This window comes from Ruditapes philippinarum, unplaced genomic scaffold (assembly GCF_026571515.1).
Source record: "Ruditapes philippinarum isolate M1 unplaced genomic scaffold, ASM2657151v2 ctg1958_1_1_1_1, whole genome shotgun sequence".
In the NCBI taxonomy this organism is placed as follows: Eukaryota; Metazoa; Mollusca; class Bivalvia; order Venerida; family Veneridae; genus Ruditapes; species Ruditapes philippinarum.
The window spans coordinates 27,474-51,423 of record NW_026861428.1 but is presented as its reverse complement, the minus strand read 5'-3'; the positions used below and the strand labels follow the sequence as shown (position 1 = coordinate 51,423).

At 32.6% G+C, this 23,950-nt stretch overlaps 1 protein-coding gene across 9 annotated transcripts in view; it reads left to right on the top strand.

Annotated features, from left to right (window-relative positions):
* LOC132715583 (apoptosis-inducing factor 3-like) overlaps window positions 1–23,950 on the top strand; it is a 44,846-nt gene that overhangs the window by 9,805 nt on the left and 11,091 nt on the right. For 2 of the 9 annotated variants that reach the window (XM_060698594.1, XM_060698593.1), the window contains 7 exons: window positions 13,470–13,590; window positions 14,101–14,213; window positions 14,707–14,816; window positions 15,439–15,675; window positions 16,496–16,582; window positions 17,214–17,305; window positions 19,521–19,651. In XM_060698594.1, the coding sequence (XP_060554577.1) occupies window positions 13,470–13,590; window positions 14,101–14,213; window positions 14,707–14,816; window positions 15,439–15,675; window positions 16,496–16,582; window positions 17,214–17,305; window positions 19,521–19,651 (891 nt within the window). Of the gene's footprint in view, window positions 1–1,431; window positions 1,601–12,447; window positions 12,708–12,961; window positions 13,015–13,469; window positions 13,591–14,100; window positions 14,214–14,706; window positions 14,817–15,438; window positions 15,676–16,495; window positions 16,583–17,213; window positions 17,306–19,520; window positions 19,652–23,950 lie in introns of those variants that run through there. The other 7 variants (XM_060698600.1, XM_060698596.1, XM_060698601.1 and 4 more) reach the window with 7 other exon arrangements.

The following is a 23,950-nucleotide window of genomic DNA, read 5'->3' as shown; positions in this document are numbered from 1 at the left end:
AATAATGGTAGCGAAATTTCAGACACTAATGCTGTTAATTGCAAGTGCCGAAAGTAGTCCGCTTTTTTGAAGCGGTTACTTCCCTTTATATGTAACACTTAGGCCGAAAAATTTAGGGCAGATCACTGCGTAAATATGGTCACATGACAGGCGGATTAATTTTCAAGCAAAATAATTCCCGAATGGTCAAAGATTTCTAATATTGTTTTATTCTTTATAAATATACATGCTTATAGTAAACGCCATGATTATTTACACAAGTGTTAAACAACAGTTAGCGTCGTTACAAACCCTAAATAGAATAATATTGTTTTCTTCAGGCCATCCAGATATACATTCACCGTGGCCGAGGGGTTTGCGCGCTCGCTTAGGAAGCGAGAGGTCTGGAGTTCAAATCCCAATTACGGCAACTCATTTTTTTTTCAAATTGTTTAAGTTAAATAAACATTGGATTGAATATCAGTGTTGCAATTAGTCTTATAGCCAATCTACTACAATTAAAACACTGGAAAGCATTGGTGGCACTATATAAAAACAAATTGTTTTATAATCTCACAACCTTCACCTTTCTGACATTCTGAGACCCAAACAAATTCAGCGCCTTCTGTGCTTTGATTCTAAAAGGGAAGTATCCTAAGTTGTGTTGAAATTAATTTTGTGCTAATTTCCTTTGATTGATATTAAACTTATATTGTCTTGATCACTCACTTTCCTTTTTCTCTATTAAATAAGAGGGAGTGGGGTTTGGGAAGTTTTAGGGTGATTGGAGGGGTTTATTAGGGGAGGGGTGTTAATTAGAGAATATACGGTAAGTAAATATTGTCATCATGTCACAAAGATGCACAAGTACATGTAGTTCTGTTACACCAGGTCATATAACTGCAATTTTGCAAGACAATTTTACACCTGATTAGATGATTAATACAGGAATAAAACCGTAAAAGTTTACCATTAATGTCATCGTAACTGTAACACTACTCCAGGCTAGTCTAGTGGGCATTGCTAAACATGGGGTCAAAAATCTACCTGTATGTTCGAGTATACTAGGTTTTAGTATACAGTACCTAACCATGAATTTTATTGCAGACTGCCCATAATTACTACTGATTAGTTAAATGATTTTCCACACTTTTACGATGTCACCATATATCCTTGTAATATTTATTGTACCTTGACGATACAAATATTGATGCAAAATTTTCTCGTTAACTACGAGTTATACAAATATAGATGCAAAATTTTTCACTAAAAACTAAGAGTTATTTAAACATAATTTACATACACACAGGTTGTCAATCAGCATCTATCAGGAATTTTAATATCTTAAAAAAAAGTTAACTTTTAATTTCTTAACCACATGTCTAAGTTATAATTGCTTTTATTTTTAAACTTCTTTTGAAAGATGATTTAATTAGAAGTTCAGCAAATAGTATTTTCCTTATAAATGGTCATTTTTGCTTTATGCAAAAAAACCTAAAAAACGTAACAGGATCTGTTTGCATGAGTGTTTCACATCTGATGTGGTAGCTTATTAAATTATAAGCTGTGAAAGTTTGATTTTTAAATATGGGAAGTGGATTAACTAAGAGTTGTAGAAAAGGTATGAACTTTTCTTATGTAACATTTTAGTGATAAGTCTGTCTGTGCTCTCTCTTGCAAACTGTCCTGCTTTTCTTTGGGGTCCTCCTGGGCTCCTTGCCGCTGGTTCTTGTTGCTGGGTTGTGTGGGGGTCCCCTTTTCCTTTGTACAGGTTTTTTACACGATAAAAATAGACTTATTATCATTATAGCATTTTTTGTGTTTCTTTTTTTCCAAACTAAAACTACCAGTTTATAAAAAGAAGAAAAGTTTATTTCCAACTTGTACACATAGAGTACCTCGTTGTTTCAAGTGAAATCATAATGACATTAACTATGTCACAATGACTAGGAGCTAATATGTAAAATATACTTTTTAAAAATTGACGAATTTTAAATATTGAACATGATGATATGTTTCTTTTTGTGGCATTTGTTTTATAACTTCCTGTACGAAATGTTACACCCGGAATTGGGGCGGAATTTCGGCACGGATTACGCCCAGAAAGTTAAAATTCCTTTAAAATTTTTAGTATATGATAAGGGTTCATTTTACGGGCGGATTCTGGGCGGAAATGGCACGGAATTTGGCACGAAATATGTAAATGAGCAGGAAAAAATTCCGTGCGGAATTTTGAACGGAATTTCAGGCACGGAACTCTTGGCACGGATTCTGGGTGGAAATGGCACGGAATTTGGCACGAAATATGTAAATGAGCAGGAAAAATGTCCGTGCCAAAAACTGGCACGGAATCTGGGCACGGAATCTTAGCACGGGATTATGGCACGGAATTTTGGCATGGAATAATGAGAGCAAAATTCAATTAACAGTTGTTTTTTTATTATATTTAATTTAATTAATGATGACCATTTTGTCATGTACTTTGGACCATTGATAATTAAATAACTGGCTAAACAATTGTATTTAGACTATCTTAATTAAAGATATGCATCTAAAATTATAGTTTATATGTAATAATTAATTCAATATTCATGTAGTAAACTTCTCTATAAGCTTATGAGTAAACATACATGTATGTTTATATGATTATTCTCTTAAAATCACATCTAATTGTATTTCAATAATCCAAGTTAAGATATGAAAATTATCACAGTTTGTTTTTCTTCACAAATAAAAGATATCCTTTTTGTCTACATACAGAATACATCCTACATTCACTTCAAGTGTCACACACAGCTTTTTTTAAGTGCAAGTATCTGTACATGACTTTTGTAGGTACTGCCTCTCTTTGATCACCTTGATTTCAACTATTATGTTGTCTGTCACAAACCAAAACTTTCTTTCAAACTGATTATCAAAACCACAATTTTCCTCATTATGTCAGCTAACGTCCTGTGCAAATGTTTCCTAGTGGCACATCTTGTAGTTGCGTTCACCTTTAAGGACAAAAATTACAATTGATTTAAAAAGAATGGAAACAAATTCTGTTCTATGGTAAAATACAATTGTGTTCCATTATAATATTTCATCTGGGGTGTTAAAACACTGTACTCAAGCAAATGCAGTTTCAAAAATACTCTAGCAACATCATTTCACAGTAAGCAAATGATGTAAAAAAATTGCCCATTATGAGTACTTTAGTTAAATTACACTTTTGATGTCAAAATTGATAATCTTTACATTATCTGGGAAACAATTGTACTCTAAAAATGGTTTGTTCAGATATTTAAAAATATTGTAATTACCTTTTCAGACTCCAAGGTAGTGAAATATTGCTGATACTACAAACACTAAGTTGGCAAATTTTCACAGTCTGCAATGGCCCAGTCTGCAATTATATATTCTCATAATTAAAATTGTATGTATATTATAACATGTGAGATCTTATAGAAATTTAGCACTGTAAAACATAAGCTGACAGAGGCCAGTCTATGCACCATGACCTTTAAACAAATAATTTTGGTAATACATCTAAATTTAATAATCAGATAATTATTCACAGCATGTAAATGTAGTTTGAATAATAGTTTTATCAACATTACTTTATAATTATCAACCTTATTTTATAGAAACAATTTTTGCTTACTGCCACAATATATTTTGATTGTTTATAATAACCTTTTTTTTGCATAAATGTATCTAAAAGTTGTTTACCTGAATCTTTTTACTATGATTCTTTAATATAATCTTCCTCCCTCAGTTCACTCTTAGTTCATTTACAACAACCAAACATTTCCACAATCTTGTCACATTTAGATAAATGTTTTCTTTGAAAATTCCAAAATATGTACACAACATTCAAAAACAAGATGTAATCTCCAAAATTTTGCAAGATCCTTTGTGGTGGCATTCAATATTTAGCAGCTGACCCATATATCTGAGATTTCAAATTGTTCAACAGTTTAACTGGACGGACAGGTCCATCATTATGTGAAACAGGGATTATCCAAAAATATCAAAACAGTCCCACCATCTTATTTTTACATTTATTGAGTGTAAAAACATATCAAATGATAAGTAAATGTAGAATTTGAAAATCATAATAAGTTTTTGAAAGAGAATCAAAGTGTCAATTACCTTCTTAACTGATTGTTTTGAAATGTATACTGCTCAGACTACCTTAATAATCACATGGAACAGTCTGGTCAGTATAGCAGCTAGAATGCCCCATCAGGAGATTAGTCATGCATCAGATAGAGGGAAACACAAGTGTTTATCATTAGTCTTATCTGATCTTAACCTTAGTGTCTGTAGTATTTATTTATCCTGACTTGTAAGAAATTATCAAGCACACAGTGGTTATTATATTTAACACATTAATTGTGCATGTATATAATGGGCAATAATGATCATATATGTGTTTATTGTACACAATCATAAACTAAATGGCAATAATTGATTGCTAGTATATGTGTTTATTGTACACAATCATAAACTAAATGGCAATAATTGATATACTAGTATATGTGTTTATTGTACACAATCATAAACTAAATGGCAATAATTGATATACGAGTATATGTGTTTATTGTACACAATCATAAACTAAATGGCAATAATTGATATACTAGTATATGTGTTTATTGTACACAATCATAAACTAAATGGCAATAATTGATATACTAGTATATGTGTTTATTGTACACAATCATAAACTAAATGGCAATAATTGATATACTAGTATATGAGTTTATTGTAACATAATAAAATAAGTGGCAGAGTAAAGTGTAAATAATCTAGATGTATGTCTACAAATTTCCAAACAAACTTGCTAGTAGATTATGTACTATTTTATATGGCATTTAAAACATAAATTAAAGTTTAAAATATCATTCTTAAATTATTTAACAATTAATTGCTTTAATGCTACCAAGAAATTAAAAATCTATAGATACACACTGCAAGGAAGAATTACTCATGTATTTAGATATGTAGTAATTTAATTAAATAGCATACAATTTACATTTTACTTCAGTATCTTTAGTAATGTAATAAGCTATGTGATATAGAAAATTAAATAAAATTTTGCATTAGATTTTAGCTCTTTTGAAAATTAATAATGTTTGACAAAATCTGTTTAAATAACAGATATAAATAACACTTCGATTATTTCACCAATTTTCTTTTAATTGTTGAATTTCCATTCTTGTGTACTGATTTAATGAAGTATTCAGTGAAAATTTCCAAACAAAAAATTCTAAGTGTAAAAAAATTCCACCTCAAATGACTAAGATTGAAATTTGGCCCGACAGAAAAATCAAAGTTCTGAATTCCGCCCCATTCTATCTCAAGAAAAAGTTAAGTTTGAAATTCCATCCAAGATAAAATGTACAAGTACAAAATTCCGCCCGTAATAAAATTCCGCCCGGAACGGTTCTTGTTTTACGCCCAGAAATGTTTTCCGTGTGGGGCGGACTGACACGGAATTTGCTTTTCCGTGCTTAGTCCGCCCAGAAAGCAATGATTCCATCCCAATTCCGTGCCATTTACGCCCAGAATCCGTGCCAAAATTTTGTACAGGTTGATGGAGAAATCTTTGTTTTTAATGTTACTTTATTTTTATACAGTCAAAGATGAGAACAAAGGTCATTTCCAAATGAGAGACTGAAATATGTTTTATGAATAAATAAGGTCTTAATTTAGAGGTTATTCTGTTTATATTTGATCAATTAAGGTTTGTCGAATAGTGGCCTTTATTGACAGGGTGGTCTTTATTTGGAAGCTGTCTTTAACACAAGTTTGACTGTAATTAGCTTTTCTTTTAACAACTAGATTTCATGTTAATTTTTATAACTTGGTTAATTAAAAAGTTTATCTTTTACAACTTGATAAAAGATTTGTTCTCTTTTAACTAACTGATGATGATGATGGATGATGATAATTACAACTATTATGATGATTATTAAGATGATAATGCTGATGATGGTGATGATGACTATATTATGATAATGATGATAAAAATTGATAATGATGATGGTGATGATGACTATATTATGATAATGATGATAAAAATTGATAATGATGATGGTGATGATGACTATATTATGATAATGATGATAAAAATTGATAATGATGATGGTGATGATGATGAAGATGATGGTGATAGTGATGATGATAAAGATGATGATAATGATGATATTATGATGATGATGCTTCTTTTATGATGATGATGATGATGATAATGAATAGATGATGATGAATGGATGATGATGATGATGGTAGTGATGATGGTAGTGATGATGATAGTTGTAATAAAACATAGCCATCTGAATCAGAGATTTATTTAAACATTTATTATATTGCTGTTGCAGTCATATGATACACTCTTTGATGTACTTTATTCAAGTTAAGTTTTTATATTTCATTGCTGCAGGGTAAATTAATTAACAAATCATTGAGGACATGTTTTTCAGACCACATATCATGGTACATGTGATTTATCAGTGCGATTTATTTAGTACATCTTAACAACTTCTTAGGCCAAGAAAATCAAATAAATGGTTATCTGTCTGTATTATAAATCTTTTGTGGACTGGCTGGACTAAAATATTGTTTGGGAAAGGTTTATTATTATCACCTAGTAACAAAGAGTTTTATAGTTTTTAACACTAAAATGGTAGTCTGATGATTACTATGTTAAAGTTATGGGTTCTCTGTCATTTTCATGTCCCTATCTTAAAGGCCTTTAAGAAATTAAAAAGAAAAATCATCTGAAAGAAGAAACAAGTACATGACTGTAGCTTGAATTAAGGAGTGAAAAACACCATAGAGGCCCATCAGAAGGTCTTATATTCATGCTTTATAAATACACAATTTGATTTTAATTGTAAACTATGTTTCAGTTAGGGTCTTGTTTAAGACGTTTTCGGGAGTTTTCATAATATAGACATATAGGCAAAATTAAAACTGTTCTATAGAATTTCTTTAAACTTGGCGTGTTGTTAGAATATGATAACAGAAACATTTTAAGGGGGAAAATTGGGGTCACTGTTCTAGTTGTCAATTTTTAGCACTCATGCAAAATCAGTGCATACCAAGGTCAGCTGTCTTTATGACATGTATGAATGAAAATTCCGAAAAGTTCCTTGATTAAGGACATAAAAAGCTCATTTGTTTTGCATATGAACAAGGTTTTTAATATCATATGAGATATGTGCAACATTTGTATGCTACATGTATATAAAATATGACTTTCTTTCTTTCTTGTCAGTTTAAAGCAAGTTGCAATGTAAGTTCTTAGTTTGTTGTTGTGTTGTTTTCATTTTAGTGGGGATTATGATAAAAAATGTGATTTATTTTGTGTAAAAGTGATTTGTGTAACAAAGTGTTTAGTTATTTCATTGATTGTTGTTAGTTATTGTTTTATGAATGTAAGTTATTTGTTGAGATATTGAGCTAATTTAAATGAAAAAAAATTAGATAAATTGAAATGAATACATTTACAGAAATAAATAAATAAATAAATATATGAATAAAATGAAATAAATAAATAAATAAATATATGAATAAAATAAAATAAATAAATATATGAATAAAATAAAATAAATAAATATATGAATAAAATAAATATATGAATAAAATAAAATAAATAAATATATGAATAAAATAAATAAATAAATATATGAATAAAATAAAATAGATAAATATATGAATAAAATAAAATAAATAAATAGATATATGAATAAATAAATAAATAAATAAATAAATAAATAAATAAATAAATAAATAAATAAATAAACATATAAACAAACAAACAAACAAACAGTAAATAATAAATACGTTAAGAAAAATGTATAAATATTTTTACTCCAGTTAAAATTGGTGAGCACTTGAGGTCAGTGGTTTTGGCCTCAAATATTATCATATGTTGATAATACCTGCAATGATAATATTTCACTTTGCTATTGTAAGTCATATAGTTAGTTTGAAGATTTACATTACATTTGGGATATTTATTTGGTATATTTTTCTTCATATTTAAACCTAATTAGTATTTATCTATTCTGTCCTTGATTATTTCAAATAAAGGTATAAAGTATGTTTTTTATTACTGATTTAATAATGTAAGAAGATAAGTATCATGAAGATAGATTTTTAGCACTATTTTAAACAAAGTTTTCAAACAAAGTTTTCACTTAAATTGGATTTTATTTCTTTAAACTAAAGGGAGACCAGTCACTCTACTGAGGTTTTTGGACTGGAAATATTTTTTAGAGATTTATATACCATTTGATATTAAGGTCTAAACCAAAAACTTGTATGCAAAACTTAAAATTTCAGATTATTCATGCACTTTGTTTTTCCAGTATGTGCAAAATAGATTTAAGCTATGTTCCTTACCCGGGTGTAGATTTTCCAGGGTAAGCCTGGAAGAGAGGCTGGTAAACCCTGGAAAACTATGGAAAAGCATGGAATTTCATGGAAATTCATGGAAAATTGGTATTTTTTCCATGCTATGTGGACTTTTTTTGTCCAGCCATTTCCAGCATTGCTGGAATAGGCTGGAAATTGGCTGGACATTTGTGGTAAAAGCCTGGAAAACCATGGACTTTACTTCCATGTAGCATGGAAAGTGGAACTTAGATTTTTTTGATGCTGGAAATGTGTTAAACTTTCTCTAAGTATGCTGGAAAAAACTTGTAAAAAATTTACAGAAATCTTACTTTATATATTCAGCACAATATTGTAAACTTACGAAGAAAATATACAATCATCATTTATTTTAATGCAAGTTACTGTAAATGATTTGAAATTTGACACTTTATACTTTTTATGTAGTTGAAAAAGGGTATCTCATAAAAAATGTCTAAGCTAAAGACATAAATGAATTGATTGTTCAAAATACATATTATTATTTAAATAAATCTACATGAAGTTATGTACAATGAAATAATATCCATTTAATTACAGGCTTTAAGTTTAACTATAAATTAATTAAAGTCTGTGATTAAATCATTCAGACACTATAATAATCAAGATGATAGGGATTGCATTGCTTGCCATTTTTAAATTGTAAGAATTCATGTTTTTGGATAACAATAAATAAATAAACAAAAAACAGTGCATGAAAGAATCTCATATATATTCTATATTAAATTGACCAATATTTAGGAAAATAAATACTACATCCACTGAGATTTAACGCTACACAGATCAGAGCTCTGATAAAACTCATTGACCAGCATTTGCTAACCATCTGTGCATGACTAATTTACTCCACTGGTCATTTCAGATCAGGCTGTTCCATGTGATTATTTTGGGGAGAGATAACATTATAAATTTCATATGAAGAATGTGTCTAGAAGGACATTGCAATCTTTTTTGTACAAAAATTTGTAATGATCTTTAAATTCTATATATCAATTAGCTATTTCATATTTTCTTTCACGCTCAAAGAATATAAATTAAAATGATGAGCAGATTAACCCTGCTTTACATAATGATAGACCTGTCCTGAGTAACTGTTGTAAATTTTGAATTCTAAGATATCTGGGTCAGCAAAGAGTGCATTGAAATTACAGAGGATGTACTTGATATTTTAGCAGTTTTGGAGATATTGTTTTGTTTAAGACTTTAAAGTGTTTAAGTATTGGTATGATAACAATAAGAATCACCTGGGAAAAGGAGATATACAACAGAATCAGGTATTTATAAACCTTAAGTTACATCAATGCAGAAACAGGTTATATATCAAACTATCAACATTTGTAACAAGAGATCAAGGTTGTTTTTATATTTTCAACTTCATGCATTTGTTTTTTCTGATAATTGTTTTTAATCTATACATGTATAATCTTTAAAATATAAATTATTCAATGATTTCTTTATAATGTATAATTGTTAAAATGGCAATTGTTAGTAGATCTTTTTCATTTCCTACAAATAAAACAAATTAAATCAATTTGATTAAATAGGACTAAATGGTACAATCAGTAGTTTTGAACAGCTGAACAGGGTCATCATAATCATTTGTTATTTCCATGTATGTGTTGTGTTTTCAATGGAACAATCTAAAATTACATTTTACATTATACAATTACATAACTTGCAGGCTGGGACATAAGTGCTGACTGTGAGAATTACCAACAGTGTTTAATAATGATGTGCAGTATTAATCCTGAAAAGGTATATTTTTAAATCTCAATACGACTGTACTTTTTTATTCCATGTCTTTTCTTGAAAAAATAAATACTGGGTGATAAATATTGTCACAAATTTACTTAATTCTTATACATGTACAGAGAAATTCTTAAACACTTGTGCACTTTGAAATAAGATATACTGCATGCTTTAGTATTTTTGAATATGCATAAGCATAGTTAATATTTAATAGTTAATACATTTGAAACATTAGATTTGATGTTATTAAAAGATACCAAATATAACTGCAAAATATTTATATGCAATAAAACATAAGTCATTACCACATCTGTGTTAAATTTATTATGAATTTTATCTTTAAAGGTGAGCACAACCACAAGAAGTTCTAGGAAACATAGGTAGAGGACTGAAAATGGACATCAATATAAGAAATAGTAATTTAAATAATCAGAAACACTTGAAACAAATCTAAGATTAAAACAGTTTATCATTGACAGATTAAGAGCAAAATAATTGCTAAAATTTATAAGACAACCAGAACCTAGCTATCAAACCTGCAGCTAGAAAAATAACTGTTTGTGCTATAATGAATGTAGGATGTTCTATTCTGTATTTGGACTAAAGGATATGTATTAAATTTTGTGAAAGAAATATGTGATCATGTTAAACTAATAAAAATTCCACCCCAAACATTCCTGTGCTGAATTTCTTCAGAGAATTTTAAATTTTAAGAACATTCAGGGATGCTGGAATTAGGCTGGATTTTTTTCCATGTTATTCCATCAAGGCTGGACTATTTACCATGGTAAAAAGTCCAGCCTCTATGGTTGGCAGACACATGGAATACCCTGGAAAAAAATCCATACTTTTGTTCCAATACTCCATGTACATGGAAAAGCATGGAATAAAGTCCATGCTTTTCCATGGAAAACATGGAAAATGTTCCATGCAGCATGGAAAATGTTCCATGTTTTTTCCCTGTTTTTCCAGCACATTTTTTCTCAGCTTCAGGCTGGAAAAGGCTGGAAAATTTTGTTCCAATACTCCAGCCTCTTATTTTCCATGGAAATCCCTGGAAAAGCATGGACTTTTTACACCCGGGTAATCTTAAAGATACATTATGTGCAAATTTTATATGAGAAAAATTAATATTTATTATTAAATTGCATTACAGTTTTCTTTGTAATATTAAATAATCATGTTTTTAACTTCACACAGAGTGTATACAATAACATGTATGTTATATTATTTCAAATTCTTCACACTTCAGGTGGTGACAATACAATATATAGTATCATTAAAAAAACTGGCAGTTTTTTAAGAAAAGACCAACTTTACTTGACCTGTAATAGGGAATGTAGCTTACCATACATAGTTTATTCATTCTTTAATTCAAATAAGACAAATTCATTAAGAATTTCATAGATTTTATTGAATTTCTGTGATTAAAATATCTAACTCAAGGATATTTAGCATAGTGTAACTGTTTATGTTTAACATTTTACAATCCAGTCAGATCGACACAATGATTGTTAAAATCTTTGCTGCACTCAATTTCTTAAGATATTTCAAATATCTTTAATTGACTAGTCCATCTTTCAATCTGGTTGAAACTATTTATTTCTTTTAGAATAAGAACTGAGAGAAAACTGTGCAGATCAGGATCTGACAGCACCAGATGTGCCGTGAGGCACCTCCGTGGATGCTTAAATCAAAATTTTGAAATTTGAAATTTTTTGAAACATTATTTGAATCATAACTACAAAATATACAATCAAAATGAAATAACACCTGCAGTCATGCAATTGAAATTTGATGTAAAATATTTGATTTATCAAATTAAATTTAGTTATTTAATTTACACATGAATGACTTAAAAGCTGAAAATCATACTGTATATGATATGTTATTATTCACTTGATCATTTGATCTGGTTTTTTGTGTGTATATTTTGAAATTTATATAATTGTTTATTATACTTAGTCTTAGGCATGCTGCTTAACAATGAGTGTCTAAATTTAGATTTTATTTTTTCATAAAGGTCATTTAGTGTACTGATTTTTCTTGCTGCTCCAACAAGTTCTTTAGAACTTTTAGAAGAGATCTGAAATATTCAAAATTGATTAATTTAAATTTAGATTTATTAGTAATCTATCACGCCATATAAAACTGTCCAAGGATCATCTTGGTACACTTTAGTTAGTATTGACATTACTATTCACTCAAGTGTGTATAGACGATAGAAGTCCAAAAATACCCACACTATTTATAGCTCGAGCTAATTTTCTAATAAATCAATAAGTCACGAAAATTTATTGAAATGAAATAGGATCAGAAATTTGCTCTACTTTTTTTGTCATATTTGTTTAAGAGAGTGTTTTACAGTGTGGAATAGTTATTTATAATAGCGATGGTCCAATATCTAAAGAGATTTTAGCCTTCGTAAATTTTATTCTTAAATTTATAGTGGATTGTTTATTAGACATGTTAATTTATTGAGAACAAAATTTAAGGCTGCTAATATATTTTCATCATGTATCGACGAATGTACAGACAAACTGATAAGGGTACGTTTTTTTTTGTTTTAGAAATATGTTATCTGCATTGTTATGCATGTTGTAGACTGTGCCATTGATTTGTCTTGATTTTTTTTGTCAAACAATTCATGATTTACATGTTTCAGTTTTATCTGTTAAGTCCAGAGGTTCTTTTTTTATACAGGGAGATTTAGCAGTTGGATAAATCTAGTGTTGGTTTTTTATTCACGGGTATATTTCAGTGCAGATTTGACTGAGTGTGAAATAGGTTTTAAACTTTACTTTTTCTAATATATTTTCATCATGTATCGACGAATGTACAGACAAACTGATAAGGGTACGTTTTTTGTTTTAGAAATATGTTATCTGCATTGTTATGCATGTTGTAGACTGTGCCATGATCTGTCTTGATTTTTTTTGTCAAACAATTCATGATTTACATGTTTCAGTTTTATCTGTTAAGTCCAGAGGTTCTTTTTTTATACATGGAGATTTAGCAGTTGGATAAATCTAGTGTTGGTTTTTTATTCACGGGTATATTTCAGTGCAGATTTGACTGAGTGTGAAATAGGTTTTAAACTTTACTTTTTCCTTCAAGTTAAGTTATTTCATTTTATTTTATTTTTTCTTCAAACAATTTTATACGCCTGTATGAAAAACGTCGTATTCTTTTAAAATTAATATTAAGACAAGCAGTTGATAATGAATGAATGGTTTTGTAACTCACATTGCTAAGATTTAAGACTATGGTATAAATACTGATTATTACGGTATTATTATTGTTGTTTTCAGCAGACGGTCAGATGTCAGGAAGTCAACAACAGAGTAAACCAGTCTCTACAACACCTGTTACCATGGCAACAGACAAGATTGAGGCAGTTGTCTGTGATGCTGACGAGCTCAAGTCAGGAGAGTACGTATAAATTTGCATTATTAGGTTTTGAAGCGCCCCTATATTTAAATGAGAATCTTGCCTTGCTTTGATTTTTTAACTGTTCTGTTAAACCCTTATCCTGCTTAAATTTTATAATGGACTTGTCCTGCTTCTATTTAGAACTGAATCATTTTCAATTTTGGGGATATCAAGATCAAAACTTTAAAGTTTGTTAACCAACAGTATAGGTTCAGACTGTATGAATTGTAATTTCACTACAGAGGGCCACTCTGCAGTGGTTCCACTGTAACTCCAATATTTACCAAATAGATAGTTTTTTTAACAAATATCTGCATGACATTCTATTTGTTGGAGGTTTGCTTCACAGAAGGGGGTAATATGTTCACAACCCTTACTTGCCTGAGGACTTAAAACTGCCTGTATAATCATATCACTGAAAAACTGTACATGCCTACACTGAACCAAATCAGCGGAGTACAATTTTCATGTCTTTATGTGCTATTTATTGATGGACTACTTTTTATGTAGGATGAAGGAGGTAGATGTGGGCGGGGCTGGAACTGCGTTACTAGTTAGAGACGGGGCAGATTACTACGCCATTGGTCCCAAATGTTCACATTATGGTGCTCCACTGTCGAAAGGTAATGTTCTGTTTATATTTGAATTTCACAGTTAGTTTTAACTATGTTAAATTAAACTGCTCACAGTGATAGAATATTATGGTATCAGAATTTAGCTTAACTTCTGAGAGAAATAATTTCTAACAAAGTTTGTTAACTCTGACTGGCATTTTGACAGAATTCTGGGCCTTTTTAGAAAATATGAAAAATTATTTTTGATTCAGTTTCCTTTGAATATCAAATGCAGAAGAGCAGGTGCACTAAATTTTGTTCTAGTTGTATTAATCACTTGTTTCAGTAAAATAAACAAATTTGAGGATACAATATATATTTATTTTGTATAAAAAAACAACAACACATTTTATGATTAAATTAACAACACTTTATTTTTGATGATTGGATTACCAACACTTTATTTTTGATAATTTTATTCTATTGGTTAATGAAATATATAAATTTAACTTTATTTAACAATGTGTTATGATAGTAAATAACATTTTTTGTGTGATTTCAGGTGTATTATGTAATGGAAGAGTTCGCTGCCCCTGGCATGGAGCTTGTTTTAATGTTAAGACAGGGGATATAGAGGAATTTCCAGGACTGGATAGTGTCCCTTCATTTAAGGTGAAACTTTTTAAGAATTTTTCTCACCCTTAAAGGCACATTATGCCTTAAAAAATACTTATGAATTTTTCCTTCTTTATAAATGACAACATAAGTTTTGAAACATTAAAATATTATGTTAAGAGCATGTTAAATGTTTATAACCTGAAGATTTTAGTGCTAAATGTGACATTATTTGTGATTGAGGTGGCAAAATGTAGACATTGTAGTATTTTGACTTCCATACAAAATACTAGATCCTATATCTGTATTAAATGTCAGAAATACAGAAGCAATAGATGGTTCAGATTATTGGACAGTGAGTAACTGTTTGGAAACAATAACAGGATGCACAAAATAAAAACATTTTAAAAACAAAAATAAAAACATACTTGGGCTTAATGGGACTTTAACATGTTGGAACAGAAAGTGATTTGCCTTTGTCATCAATATAGAGCCAGGCCAGCCTGCATATCTGTGTAGTCTACTTAGGCTTTATATTGCGGGTTGATACACTTCACATTTTCATCTTGATGTCCCCAAAGTTGATCATGGACAGCTTTAAAATTTGAAACTAGGTAAGTCTATTTTTAGAAATATAGCAGGTCAAGGGTTAATTCCTTTGATTTCTGTGTTCTCGTAGGTTGAAGTTTCCGATGGTAAAGTTAAGATCCATGCAGACAAAGCAGCGCTCGCCAACACGAAATATCAGAAGTCGATGTGTAAAGCAGCGCCGGGAAACAAGAATGTTGTGATAATCGGAGGGGGACCAGCCTCCGTGGCATGTGTCGAGACCCTCCGACAAGAGGGATTCCAGGGAGATATCACAATCTGTACCAAGGATAAATACATTCCATATGATAGAATCAAATTGAGTAAGGTGGGTATCATTTGTTTTGTAATTCTTTTGTCTTTTACATTTAAATTTCTTGTTTTTATAAAGTTCTGTGCAAAAAAATATTGTTTTCATTGTTTTCTCTCAGAAATTTATCATACATGTATAATAAGCACTATGTGAGTGCCAAGTGACACTCATGAGTTTATATTTTGGATATGTTTTTAAAAGTAAACAACAAAAATACATCTATGCTCTGTTTTAAAACAGTCAATTTAACTTTTTTTTTAAACAGTAAGTTCTTATTAATTTTGAAAGGTATTTATTTAGAAATTTATTTGTCTTGAAGAAGGCAGCTACTTACTCTAACATATTTTAAAACCAATATATAGACATTAAAGCTGCACGCCTCCAGATGACCCAAAATATTTCAATAAAATCAAGCATGAGAAAAATGTACTAAGATTTTAGAAAAAGTAAAAAAATTCAAGCTTTAAGTAATAATTGCCATGTTATGTCCAAATAATGGCTGATTTTTCAGTAATTACATAAATATTTCTACTGTGTTACTAATGCAGTAAGGGCTATTTTTACATATTTAGACTTCTTTTTGGTAATAAACATGGAATACAAGTGACATTGATAATGTGCAAATTGCTTACTTTTGGTTACTTCACATTTTTATACTTTATAATTAATGTTCAAATTTTTCATGAAAATCAACATGAATCTGGAGGTGTGCTGCTTTAATTGCTGGCTATATATATAGGAAAAAAATGAAACAAACGCATCAGACCTATGATTTATGGATTTGGATGCAGACGTGTAAACCACTTCTTATTGTCATGTTTTTAATTTATTACAGGCAATGGACATTAAACCAGATGCAATCGCATTAAGAAATGCTGACTTCTACAAATCAAATGACATCACAGTAAAAACTGATTGTGAGGTAATAACATTTGGTAGTTGTGTATTTCTACTGTCTATTGTTTGAATACATTATATTAAAATAAGTGAACATATTACAATGCAGAATTGATGTTCAGTAAGTTACCAATATTGATTCAAGGCATTTGGTTTTCTGTATCAAGGAAATTAAGGAGCACCTTGGTGACCTCGGTGGTAATGGTTGCTTATTTTTAATCTGTTGCCCATTATATCTGGGTTTGGGGCACCTGAGGTCCTCCTCCACCAGTAAAGCTGGAACGGCGCCAAATGACCTATACTGTGTCGGTGTGAAGTAAAACCCAATCAAAAAAAAAAAATATCTGGGTTTGAATTCCATCAGGGGTGTGAATCTTATTTTAGAAAAATTCTGTCTAATAGGCATAAAGAAAGATAGTGATTTTTGGCAGATGCCTGCTTTTGCCTAATTGAATGTATGGAAGGACACTTTAGACAAAAGTTCTTATTCAGGAATGTCTAACAGAAACTAATTGACATAAAAAATGTTTGTCTGTTTGAAACATACGGTAACTCAAATAGAAAAATTCAATGTATGCGATTTAAATACTGTAAAAAATCTGTTGACCCCAACATAATAAATAAACATACAATGTACATAATTTCTTGTATTTAAGGTGAAGTCAGTTGATACGTCCAATAAAAGTGTTAGTTTTGTTGATGGCAGTTCTTCTAAATACGACACATTAATGATTGCAACTGGGGGACAGTAAGTATATGTTTTTATGCTCCCCGAAAAATTTCGGGGGAGCATATAGTCGTCGGGTTGTCCGTCCGTCCGTACGTATGTACATCCCAAATTCGTGTCCGGCCCATAACTTTGTTATTTGAAGTCGGATTTTAAAACTATTTCACAGAAATGATCACCATATTGAGACGACGTGTCGCGTGCAACATTTTGGTCACTACCTTGAAGGTCAAGGTCACAGCATGACCTTGCAGCAAAATCGTGTCCAGCCCATTACCTAGTTATTTGAAGTCGGATTTTAAAACTTTTTCACAGAAATGATCACCATATTGAGACGACTTGTCGCGCGCAACATCTGGGTGGCTTCCATGAAGGTCAAGGTCACAGCATGACCTTGCAGCAAAATCGTGTCCGGTCCATAACATCATTATTTGAAGTCGGATCACAGAAATGATCACCATATTGAGACGACGTGTCGCGCACAAGATTTGGGTCGCTACCTTGAAGGTCAAGGTCACAGCATGACCTTGCAGCAAAATCGTGTCCGGTCCATAACTTTGTTATTTGAAGTCGGATTTTAAAAATATTTCACAGAAATGATCACCATATTGAGACGATGTGTCGCACGCAACATCTGGGTCACTTCCTTGAAGGTCAAGGTCACAGCATGACCTTGCAGCAAAATCGTGTACGGCCCATAACTTCCTTATTTGAAGTCAGATTTTTAAACTATTTCACAGAAATGATAGCCATATTAAAATGGCATGTCGAGCGCAACATTTGGTTCGCTACCTTGAAGGCCAAGGACACAGCATGACCTTGCAGCAAAATCGTGTCCGGCACATAACTTCATTATTTGAAGTCGGATTTTACAACTATTTCACAGAAATGATCACCACAATGAGACATTGTGTCCCGCACAACATTTGGGTCGCTACCTTGAAGGTCAAGGTCAAGGCATGACCTTGCAGCAAAATCGTGTCCGGCCCATAACTTTGTTACTGGAAGTCGGATATAACAACTATTTCACAGAGATGATCACCATATTGAATTGACGTGCCGCATGCAACATTTGGGTCCCTACCTTGAAGGTCAAGGTCACAGCATGACCTTGCAGCAAAACCATGTCCGGCGCATTACTTCGATATTTGAAGTCGGATTTTACAACTATTTCACAAAAATGATCACCATATTGAGACAATGTGTTGTGCACAATATTTGGGTTGTTTTAACACTTTGAACTTTGTCTGTGGCATAACTCTGACACAACAAGAGGTATACCTTTCTGTGTCCAAAACCTATTCGGGGAGCATCACCCGGTTCAACCGGCTCTTGTTTTTTTTCTGAAATATATGTAATGATAAAATATTTTACTCTTTAGACTTTAACCTTTAACCTGCTTGAACTAAATGTGATAAGGCAATACGACCAGTATAGAGCCAGCTTGCCTGCTCTTTTGTGAGGTCTGGAACGGCTCTGTACTGTTGGTAGCTCAGTTTTTTATTCCATCGGCAGGGGGATATTGTTTTGGTATTGTCTGTCCTTCCTCCAGTCCGTCCATCCATCCGTCCGAATTTTGTTTTCGCACTATTTCTCTGCAACTACTGATTGTAATTCAACCAAACTTTATGGGAACCAACAATTCGAAGAGAAGTGCATATATCTTCGCCTTGTTCTGGTCAGACCCTTCATAAGAGTATTAGCCCTTGATTAGTTATGCAGTATGGATATAGAGCAATAATCGTTTAAATGCTATTTTCTGCAACTACTGGCTGGAATTCAAAGTTGTGTCCCTTGCATGCAGATTAGATATTCTGTTTAGAGATATAAAATGTTGCAAACTTTTGAGTCAAAACGATGTAATTTATTGAAAAGAAAGCTACAAGATTTATAACATACACTGTTACACATGCTGTTGTTGCGACTGTGTAAAAATGGAATGTATTGCTTGGCCATTTATATATTTTAAGGTAACATCATTTAAGTTAAACAAACATAGTTTAAGGACACACTAAAAGCTTGCTTCACACTATAAGCGTGCCATTGAAAAATGATTTTATTTTACTATAATAAGTTCTTATTTCATGTATACACTATAAATAGAATGTTGTGTTTGTGATGGTTTAAAATTTTTGAATAAAACCACATCATGCTTGCCAAAGGCTAACACAATATAATTTTATTCTTAGTGATGTGTTGTAATTAAATCATATACACTCACTTTACTTTATTTCAGACCTCGTGTTTTACCTATCCCAGGTGTGGATTTACAAAATGTGTTCAGTTTACGAACACCAGATGATGCTAACAAAATTGCGGAGGCTGCCAACGGAAAAAATGTAGTGATAATTGGGTCCTCTTTTATTGGTCAGTATTTTATTTTTGAGTTACATTGTCTGTAGGGTTATAGAAAATTGTTATTATAGGATGTAAAGATGGGCAGGGATGTGCTTTTATTGCCTTAAAGCATAAATGGTCAGTGAACAGATGAAAATAAAAATAACTTGACATTTTGCTGTTAGCATGTCTAATTTTATATTTTACTGTTAAATAATAATCATTACTATTCATATTTGCTGTATGAAAAAAACTTTGTTTTAGGGCAAGAGCTCATTTTTTAACACATAAATAAAGTAACTAAGTTTCATGACTTTGAATCACTTGCCCCTTACCAATGTGGGTTTGAATTTTTCAAGGGGGTTTGGATTCTTTTATTTGAGTAAGCTATCCAGCATAAAGTAAACGTGTGGGTTCTGCTCCTCTGCTTAGATTACTTAGTCTTACAAAGGCACAACTTTAGGTGTCTAGCTAGCAGATTTACACATGTTTTCTGAAATGGGTTAATATTTGTATGGGTATTGAGAGTGTGGGGGGGGGGGGGGGGGCTGAAGGAGGAGGATGGAAGTTATTGTTCTTCCTACAGATTAGGGAACAAATGTTATCTATCATTTCTCACTAACACAATCATAGGCTATTAATTTTTGTTTTTGCTCAAACTCATAGCTTATTTTTGTATCACCCCAAGAGTTTGCACTTTATATTTAAAATTTAAACCTCATTATATTTGGGGCTTCTTTGGCTAAATTGATAATATTAATGACTTCATATCACTTGTCTAACATTGGGGGATGATTGCTGTGAATTTAAGTCATGGACTTCATACAGTTGAGGAAGCAGTCCAGCCAGCTTTTAGAAGAATGGTATGAAGAGGTATGTGCAGTCTTCCTCAATTATTGAAGGGGCATCTGCAGTCTTCCTCAAATATAGAAGGGGCATCTGCAGTCTTCCTCAAATATAGAAGGGGCATCTGCAGTCTTCCTCAATATAGAAGGGGCATCTGCAGTCTTCCTTAATTATTGAAGGGGCATCTGCAGTCTTCCTCAATTATTTATAAGGCACCTGCAGTCTTCCTCAGTTATTGAAGAGGCACCTGCAGTCTTCCCCAATTATTGAAGAGGCATCTGCAGTCTTCCTCAAATATAGAAGGGGCATCTGCAGTCTTCCTTAATTATTGAAGGGGCATCTGCAGTCTTCCTCAATTATTTATAAGGCACCTGCAGTCTTCCTCAATTATTGAAGGGGCATCTGCAATCTACCTCAATTATTGAAGGGTATTCTGCAGTCTTCCTCAATTATTGAAGGGGCATCTGCAACCTTCAGCAATTATTGAAGGGGCATCTGCAACCTTCAGGCAATTATTGAAGGGGCATCTGCAGTCTAACCTCAATTATTGAAGGGACATCTGCAGTCTACCTCAATTATTGAAGGGTCATCTGCAGTCTTCCTCAATTATTGAAGGGTCATCTGCAGTCTACCTCAATTATTGAAGGGTCATCTGCAGTCTTACTCAATTATTGAAGGAGCATCTGCGTCTTCCTCAGTTATTGAAGGGAAATCTGCAGTCTTCCTCAATAACTGAAGGGTCATCTGCAATCTACCTCAATTATTGAAGGGTCATCTGCAGTCTTTCTCAATTATTGAAGGGTCATCTGTTGTCTTCCTCAATTATTGAAGGGGCATCTGCAGTCTTCCTCAGTTATTGAAGGGGCATCTGCAATCTTCCTCAATTATTGAAGTGGCATCTACAGTCTTCCTCAATAATTGAAGGGTCATCTGCAGTCTACCTCGATTATTGAAAGGGCATCTGCAATCTTCCTCAATTATTGAAGGGGCATCTGCAGTCTTCCTCAATTATTGAAGGGTCCTCTGCAGTCTTCCTCAATTAATGAAGGGGCATCTGCAGTCTTTCTCAATCAATGAAGGGACCTCTGCAGTCAATTATTGAAGGGGCATCTACAATCTTTCTCAATTAATGAAGGGACCTCTGCTGTCAATTATTGAAGGGGCATCTACAATCTTTCTCAATTATTGAAGGGACCTCTGCAGTCAATAATTGAAGGGGCATCTACAATCTTTCTCAATTAATGAAGGGACCTCTGCAGTCAATTATTGAAGGGGCATCTACAATCTTTCTCAATTATTGAACGGACCTCTGCAGTCAATTATTGAAGGGGCATCTACAATCTTCATCAATTAATGAAGGGACCTCTGCAGTCAATTATTGAAGGGGCATCTACAATCTTTCTCAATTATTGAACGGACCTCTGCAATCTTCCTCAATTATTGAAGGGACCTCTGCAGTCTACCTCATTTATTGAAGGGGCATCTACAGTCTTTCTCAATTAATGAAGGGACCTCTGCAGTCAATTATTGAAGGGACATCTACAATCTTTCTCAGTTATTGAAGGGACCTCTGCAGTCTTCATCAATTAATGAAGGGACCTCTGCAGTCAATTATTGAAGGGGCATCTACAATCTTTCTCAATTATTGAACGGACCTCTGCAATCTTCCTCAATTATTGAAGGGACTTCTGCAGTCTACCTCATTTATTGAAGGGGCATCTACAGTCTTCCACCCTCTTCCTCAATTATTGAAGAGGCATGTGCTGTCTTCCTCAATTAATGAAGGGGCATCTACAGTCTTCTGGCATCTGCAGTCTTCCTCAATTAATGAAGGGACCTCTGCAGTTTTCTCAATTATTGAAGGGACCTCAGCAGTGTTCCTCAATTAATGAAGGGACCTCTGCAGTTTTCTCAATTATTGAAGGGACCTCTGCAGTCTTCCTCAATTATTGAAGAGGCATCTGCAGTCTTCCTTAATTATTGAAGGGACCTCTACAGTCTTCCTTAATTATTGAAGAGGCATGTGCAGTCTTCTTTAATTATTGAAGGGGCCTCTACAGTCTTCCAGACCTCTGCAGTCTTCCTCAATTAATGAAGGGACCTCTGCAGTCTTTCTGAATTATTGAAGAGGCATCTGCAGTCTTCTTCAATTATTGAAGGGACCTTTGCAGTCTTCCTCAATTATTGAAGAGGCATGTGCAGTCTTCCCCAATTATTGAAAAGACCTCTGCAGTCTTCCTCAATGAAGGGGCATCTACAGTCTTCCTCATTTATTAAAGGGACATCTGCTGTCTACCTAAATTAATGAAGGGGCATCTACAGTCTTCCTCAATTATTGAAGGGACATCTGCAGTCTTCCTCAATTATTGAAGGGACATCTGCTGTCTACCTCAATTAATGAAGGGGCATCTAAAGTCTTCTGGACCTTTGCAGTCTTCCTCAATTAATGAAGGGACCTCTGCAGTCTTCCTCAATTATTAAGGAGGCATCTGCAGTCTTGGACATCTGCAATCTACCTCAATTATTGAAGGGACATCTGCTGTCTACCTCAATTAATGAAGGGGCATCTACAGTCTTCCGGACCTTTGCAATCTTCCTCAATTAATGAAGGGACCTCTGCAGTCAATTATTGAAGAGGCATCTGCAGCCTTCCTCAATTTTTGAAGGGACCTCTGCAGTCTTCCTCAATTATTGAAGAGACATCTGCAGTCTTTCTTAATTATTGAAGGGACATCTGCTGTCTACCTCAATTATTGATGGGACATCTGTTGTCTACTTCAATTATTGAAGGGGCATCTACAGTCTTCCGGACCTTTGCAATCTTCCTCAATTAATAAAGGGACCTCTGCAGTCAATTATTGAAGAGGCATCTGCAGCCTTCCTCAATTATTGAAGGGACCTCTGCAGTTTTCCTCAATTATTGAAGAGGCATCTGCAGTCTTTCTTAATTATTGAAGGGACATCTGCTGTCTACCTCAATTATTGAAGGGGCTTCTGCAGTCTTCCTCAATTATTGAAGGGACATCTGCTGTCTACCTCAATTATTGAAGGGGCTTCTGCAATCTTTCTCAATTATTGAAGGGACATCTGCTGTCTACCTCAATTATTGAAGAGGCATCTGCAATCTACCTCAATTATTGAAGGGACATCTGCTGTCTATCTCAATTATTGAAGAGGCATCTGCAGTCTTCCTCAATTATTGAAGGGACATCTGTTGTCTACTTCAATTATTGAAGAGGCATCTGCAGACTTTCTCAATTAATAAAGGGACCTCTGCAGTCAATTATTGAAGAGGCATCTGCAGTCTTCCTCAATAATGAAGGGACCTCTGCAGTCTTCCTCAATTATTAAGGAGGCATCTGCAGTCTTGGACATCTGCAATCTACCTCAATTATTGAAGGGACATCTGCTGTCTACCTCAATTAATGAAGGGGCATCTACAGTCTTCCGGACCTTTGCAATCTTCCTCAATTATGAAGGGAC